Source organism: Octopus bimaculoides, chromosome 4, assembly GCF_001194135.2.
Source record: "Octopus bimaculoides isolate UCB-OBI-ISO-001 chromosome 4, ASM119413v2, whole genome shotgun sequence".
Lineage (NCBI taxonomy): Eukaryota > Metazoa > Mollusca > Cephalopoda > Octopoda > Octopodidae > Octopus > Octopus bimaculoides.
Window position 1 is genome coordinate 108,632,850 of NC_068984.1, and position 7,703 is coordinate 108,640,552.

Consider the following 7,703-nt stretch of genomic DNA (forward strand, 5'->3'; position numbering starts at 1 on the left):
CCAGAAAGGAGAAAGCTAATTCGAAGGTTACAGATCCAATCCATCACTGGAACTGTAAAAATCTGTAAAACTTTCCAGAAGTTTATCAGTTAACTATATATGAGCATGTCTAGATATGCAACTATATGCATGAGAATACATACATAAAGCAAAACATACAAATCTGCACATACATACATACATACATACATACATACATACATACATACATACATATACATACATACATACATACATACATACATACATACAAAAATACCCTGTGTTGGTGTGGAAATTCCAATGAAGGAACATTGGATCTAGGTTAGAAATCGGTTCTTTTTCTATTGGCAAGAAATCTTGAAATAAATTGAATAATGGCATACATACATACATACATACATACATAGTACATACATAGTACATACATACGTACATACATACATATATAAGCATGCATTTATACTTGCGTATGTACAAACATGGCCAGGCGTTCCGTCGGTTACGATGCCGAGTGTTCCAGTTGATCCGATCAATGGCACAACCGACTCATGAAATTAACGTGTAAATGGCTGAGCACTCCACAGACACACGTAGCCTTAACGCAGTTCTCAGAGATATTCAGCGTGACACAGAATGTGACAAGGCTGGCCCTTTTGAATTTACAGGTACTACTCACTTTTGCCAGTTGAGTGCACCGTAGCAACATGAAATAAAGTGTCTTGCTCAAAGACACAACGCGCCGCCGGGAATCGAACTCACGACCTTGCCGTGAGTCCGATACTTAATGTACATACATCGATGACAGTCAAATTACTGCGGTATTCATAGGAGATAACGTCTCTGATGGACGTGCTGTGTTTAGAAGCACTGTATTTAGCGGAGGGAGACGAAAAATCGTTCCAGCAGCAGCAGCAGCATCTCTCTCGAACGAAAACCTCTGTAACTTGCCTTTCAATGATATATAAGCATTAAGGATGATACGTAGATGGCTATTTTTATTTAATACTGCTTCATATATATATATATGAAGCTCGTCGAAACGCCGGTGTTAAAACGTGGGTAGCTGATGAAGTAGAATGTTCTCTATGTGGCTCGTGTGTTCTCGTCTACGTTTGTTTGCAATGTCCTGTACCCAGATATGCACCTATACATACAGGTGGATGTCGGTATGCACATACCTGTACGTATATATGCATATACTCATTTACTTTTATATATATATATATATATATATATAAGTATTAAGCAGTATTAAATATATATATATATATATATATATATAAATAAAATTAAACTAAATTAAACAATAGGGTAAAAAATTGGATATTAATTAATATCAATTTAATACCAGGTAACAAGCCCATTAAAAGAATCAGGGAGATTCAGAAAAAATATCTGAGATCTCAAACGATTATTGTATATGTATATATAAGACTATATAAAAATATATATAAAGGAGGCCACTTGGTGGACTGCTAATATATATACAAGTTAAATTTAAATTTTAAAAAACTAAGGTTTAGCAAGGAGGTGTTTGGATGCGTTGCATCTGATGTCATTACATCGTCCTCTGCCCACGAGGGAACAGTACAGAATGAAGCCGAAACAATTGCTATGCTAATAAAGCTTCTAGTTATACTCCTTCCGTATCAATCATTTAATGTGTGTGTGTGTGTGTGTGTGTGTGTGTGTGTGTGTGTGTGTGTGTGTACACACATACATACTTACCACAAATATAAACAAATAAAAACAATTCTACGCAAGACAGGTTCTTTGATGATGTACAGCATGCCGGGAAGTTGGCAACGTGATCTCACTGCCGTATCTGTTAGCTGTTTGTGAGCACGTAAAGGTCTCTCCTGATGCTGTTCGGATAAAATTGTGTTTACTGGCATCAATTCAGTGATTACAGCAATTTCTGACACCTCGGCTTCAATTTCTGGTAGACGGCCATTACATTTAACAGAGTTGTTTTCGTTATAAATATTGCGATCGACTTGTAACGCTTTTTGAGATATTGACGAATCGTTGTAAGTTCCTAGATACTTATCTGTTTCATTACTAGCATTTATATGTCGATCATTGTCATGGATATTATTAGGCAATGGTTTATTAATGCAAGGCATACTTTCAGTACGTATTCCAAGGTCTTCGTTCTGAATATGTATATGAGAAGTCATTACTGCACTTAATGTTCTTTTTAAAACCATGTCATTCTTATCCGGTATCTGTTGGAATGCATCTAGGTCGGCGTTTATACATTCTGCTTTTGTTGAATACATTTCATCAAAGTTTACACTTGTACTTATTATGTCTGTTAGTATGTTATTAGTTTGTTGTAATTCGGCCTTTCCAATGTCTTCATTGATGTCATGTATGTCTTGGAGACTAGTGTTCTTGGCAATATTCGCTTTTGTTGGGTTTGTCCGTTTGGAAAAAATATTCATGGCGTCAGTATTGAGTTTTTGTGTTTGTTGGGAGACAGTGTCTTCGGTTTTGATGTCAAAATTTGTGTCTTGTACATGCTGTGAGGAGCGGGAACTATCGTTTACAACGGCGTCTGTGTCTTCTGTCTGTTCGTGACAATTGTTTTCGATGTTAACATTTACATACACTGTCTGGTGGCAGGAAGTAGATTCTGTCAGTTGGAAGTCTCTCTGTAGATGTTTGTCTGTATTTACAACCAAGCCTTCAAGACAAACATTTGAACTGTCGACATTTCTGATTTCAGAGTCATCGATTTTCGCTGTATCGATATTTCTGTCTTCTGTTTGTGCAGAATTAATTTTCGAAGAGTTGACATTTATCTGTTTTGCATGCTGACCAGAAACACTTGTTATGTGGACATCTTTGTCTTGTATTCTTGGAGAAAAGCTGTTCGATGATTTGTGAGCATTGTCGACATATTTAGTGTCATTCGTGATTTGGGTAGGTATTTCTCCTGTATTGACACTTAGAGAAGGTTGAATGGAATTCAGTTTTGCAGAATCTACGACAATATCTCCAATTACATGAGACGAGGTGTCTGAATGGGAGGCTTCTGATCCCAACGGATCAAAATGGCGATAAACATACGCCACTTGGTCATAGTCAACATCGTTCTTTTTTGCAGCTTTCCTAATCAGACGTTTTGCTTCTGTCCATCTGTCTTTGGCAATTAACCAACGTATAGACTCATCTATAGACCTAAAACAGTGAGAGGCAAGGGATTATTCTGCAAAAGAATCAAACCGAAGAAGTAGTTTCATGGTGAAGTAACATACTAAAGGTCACTTTAAAAAGATGTCGTTGGAATTAGTAAGAAAGAAATGCGACAAGTGATAAAAAGTATCACCAAGATAAAATAAACAAAAAGCTTAAAAACAGTCACCGCTGCTACCACCATCATTATCACCGCCACCAACGTCGCGATTAACAACAACAGGAACAGGAAACAAAATAATAATTAGCTATAATAAAGCTTACTCATTGCATATAATATTGTCAACATGCATTGTGTTTTCCATGTAAAATGTCTATACTGGGTGGGTGGAAAGGCAGTGTTAAACTGAGAGAAGGATTAAGTATGTCACTCAATGTTAAGTCCCACTGCTTTTCATTAACGAAATATTAATCAACTTGCATTAATTAAAAACACTACTGTTAATTACATGCTTGATGAACAATAATAACACATAATATCTAAATACATGATCTAGTGAAAGTCATTATTATTGTTTTCGTAGAATCCCGTATCAGAGCTGATTAGACAGACGATGACTGAAGATATTCTGGTCATGACCACCATGTCTTTTCAGGCTTGTTTTGTCCCGAGCTACGTTACCCAGAATATCCCCCGCTCGATACTTTTCTGAAAGGTGGCGGAATGCGTGATTTGAGAGAGATTTGGTTGCTATGTCTAACAGGTTGAGCGACCATGCACGGAGCAAAATGTAGGACTCATCTTTGATTTGAGCAAAGAGAATGTTAAGCGTTCTGGTTCATGCCGATGACGAGCGATATACAGTAATAACATGTAAACTATTTAATAACGAACGCCAATCATAAGCACCGCGGCTCCATTAAGTCTGGACTACCATCAGACAACGTGCTATATCAACAACAAGGATTATATAACAAAACAACAGCAACAGCAACAAAACAAAATACGAATGTAGCGTGAGCAAAATTAATTTACAAACATTTGGGGGAATCTTTATGTAATAATTAACGAACATACACGAATAAATAAAAGACAATATATTTTTTTCTGGAGAGAACTTACCATATCTCAAATAAGGAAGGACAGAAGAACAAGGCGAAAACAGCATGTAATATTCGCCAATTGAAATTTCGGAAAATGTAAGCTATTGGCGCCATCATCATCACGCCAGAAACCCACATCACTCCACCAAGTAGTAGAACATGGGTTCGATTTTCTGTAGGGAAAAGCTCGGCTATCATTATAGTTCCTGGCACATTCATACCCTAGGAGAAAAGTGTAAAGGAACAAAAAAAAAAAGATAAGTGACGTATCATATTTGCCGGCGTAAGATGCACTCACACGTAAGATGTACCTCCATTTTACAAGTATATTTTGTAGAAAAAATAAAGTATGTTTTATCATACATACATCCATTGAAAAATATTTTGAAACGTTTTTTTTAGGGGATGCTGTATGATTCGTGCTTGTAAATATAATGCTATAAACAGAGTATTGGAATAAAGTATGGAACCATAAATTTCTCATATATAAACTGTTATGCGGATAGCGTATTTCAAATTAACCTTCTTTGTGATAAACTGTGTAGTAGATTATATTTTAGCCAAGAGAATTTCCAAGCAGGACATAAAACTCTCATTTTTAGCTATGATGTCTTGTTATTGCAATCGTTCACCAGGTTGGTGCACTACCGCTATGATTTTGTCATCCACTCATTGTAAATAGTTGATAAGCGAACGAAACTTTAACGGACCTTTTATCTTTCTGGGAGAATTTGCATTTAGTTAATTGGAAAAAAATGTTTCTTAAATGTAGCACAATCACTTATAATCACTTATAATAACTTATAATAACTTATAATAGCTTATAATACAAATCAAGTGTGAGCAATGTATACTGGGGAAGAGATATAATGAAATGATATGACTTCTCAACGTAACTGCCGGCGTACAATTAGCAATTTTTCGTTAGGTTGTGGTACCAGACTACAATATTTTGGATTGTTTTCAATATCTTATGATTAGTTAAGGTGGCGAGCAGGTAGAATCGTTAGCACGCCGGGCAAAATGCTTAGCGGCATTTCGTTCGTCTTTACGTTCTAAGTTCAAATTCCACCGAGGTCGACTTTACCTTTCATCGTTTCCGGATCGATGAAAATAAGAACCACCTGTGTATTAGGGTCAATGTAAGCGACTTAGCCCCTCCCCCGAAGTTACTGGCCTTGTACCAAAATTTGAGACCAAAATTTTATGATCAGTAACAATTATTGTGCCTAGAGGACTTATGCTTATCCGCTTCCGTAGCCAATGACACTCGGCTTCCGTCTGCAATACAGCCATATTAGACGCTGGGCACTTATTACGTCTTATACGTCGGCAAGCACATTATGTTAAACTATTTTGTATATTAGGCCAACCAGAATCTCATTTTTAGTCTGAAATCAGTATTGGTTGAACATTATTAAAGTCTTTCTAGTTATAACCATACTGTCTTTTATTCATGGGAGAATTCACGAAAAAACAACAGACGAAGACAGGTGATGTTAACAATAAACAGATATATTAGTATAACGCTCGGGAATAGAGAAAGTTTTTAACGTTTCGAGCCTACGCTCTTCAACGGAAAGGAGCACACAAAAAAAAACAAGGAGAGAAAAAAATATATAGAAAGAAAGTCTCTACTCATCACACACTAACTTATGACTCTCTACCTTTTTTCATTCTGGACTATTTATTGTGGACTTTTTTATTCTGAACTTTGCACTCTCCGGCTGCACCTCTCCTGCCTACGGATTACGCTGTACCTATCTACTGTCTTTTATGCAGTTTATCAAAGACTATATCATCTAACATTTCTAGACAAGAGTATTGAAGACATAACTACTATTTCTAGCAAACGGAGTGATCATAGAGAAGTTTCCTCATTGTTTCATGTTGCGGGGAAATATTTTTATTCTTAACTAAATTACTAATAAGAAGTAGCTGTCTTTTAACACCAGGTCAGCCTGATCGGGCATACTTTTGATTAAATGCATTCACGCCATGATATTACTGTCTTTTTCTTTTCAAGCATAGAGTACACTGGACTATATTATCGAATGCATTCTTTTAAGTAGGCCATGGTGCGTCATGGATTTGGGTGCTATTTCTACCAGCTCGAAAAACCACGTGGAGGGTCTCGCGCTGTCTCATAAATTATTCAGTTTATCATAAATAGGTCACTATTTTATTCGGTGTACTATAAATAAATCACAACTATTAGCTGGTGAGCCATTAGTAGGTCAGTCTTCTAATCAGGGTACCAGAATTAGGACAATATTGTAAACAGTGTACAATAAGTAGGTTAGTACTTTTAAACAGCCAACTATAACTGCCTTTAGTGTTTTTGTTTCCTTTGTGGTATATTCCCAAGAAGAGCAACATCTTTTGTCCGAGTATCTACCACTCTATCTTCCAACATCTGAAAAATGATGGAAACATATGTAAAGAATTACACCCTTTACCACCTTCACTATTTTTCTCTCTTCATTAGTTGGTCATCAGAACGAAACAGCGATTTCTCTCTTACATCACACCCCAGTGATTTATCTCTTACGTCACACACACAAGCGATCTTTCACCTATGTCACACACCAACAATTTCTCTCCCACGTCACACACCAGCGATTCCTCTTCTACGACATTTATCAGTGATTACACTTCAGTGTTACACACCAGTTATTTTTCTTCCTTGAGAACTTTGTCGGAAACAATTTTGCTGCCTTTGACGTCGTCAGCAAAGCTTTCAACTCGGTTTAACATGAAAATCTTTTAGCTAAGTTGCTTGGCTAAAGTGCTTATCCATTTAATCATCTCTAGAATCGAAAGTATCCTACCAATGTACACCATCTCAGTGTACGGTCTCTTTCATTTTTCTCTCTCCTTCTCTCTCTCCCCTCTCTCTCTTCCTATCAACTTTAGTGTACTTCAGGGTTCGGTTACGTCTCATATTTTTCTGCTGTATATCAATGACCTATTGCCTGTCACTACCAACAAAATGCACACATTCTCTTCCACAAATCATACAACTTTTCCATTTCTCATCAAACTTCTGTCGAAAGGCTCCATCTACATGCAGCCTACACAAGCTTGCACAGTTTCCATGAAGGGAGTCTTTGAAAACATCCACATATAAGGACATATCAATACTAAAACAGTTAACAATGCCAAAGAGTAATCGCTACATATACCGATATGAATATACACATATCAAAGAAAAAGCTTATGTTACATTCCTCTCTATACTCTTTTACTCTTTTACTTGTTTCAGTCATTTGACTCCGGCCATGCTGGAGCACCGCCTTTAGTCGAGCAAATCGATCCTAGGACTTATTCTTTGTAAGCCTAGTACTTATTCTATCGGTCTCTTTTTACCGAACTGCTAAGTTACGGGGACGTAAACACACTAGCATCGGTTGTCAAGCGAAGGTGGGGGGACAAACAGACACACAAACATATACACACACATATATATATATATA

The 7,703-nt window shown here is 36.8% G+C and overlaps 1 protein-coding gene across 1 annotated transcript in view; it reads right to left on the reverse strand.

Annotated features, from left to right (window-relative positions):
- The window catches only part of LOC106876873 (uncharacterized), a 45,311-nt gene that overhangs the window by 17,732 nt on the left and 19,876 nt on the right, over positions 1–7,703 (reverse strand). The window contains exons 4-5 of the mRNA XM_052967664.1: positions 4,247–4,449; positions 1,713–3,168 (exon numbers count right to left, since the gene is read on the reverse strand). Coding sequence (XP_052823624.1) covers positions 1,713–3,168; positions 4,247–4,449 — 1,659 coding nt within the window. The remainder of the gene's footprint in view (positions 1–1,712; positions 3,169–4,246; positions 4,450–7,703) is intronic.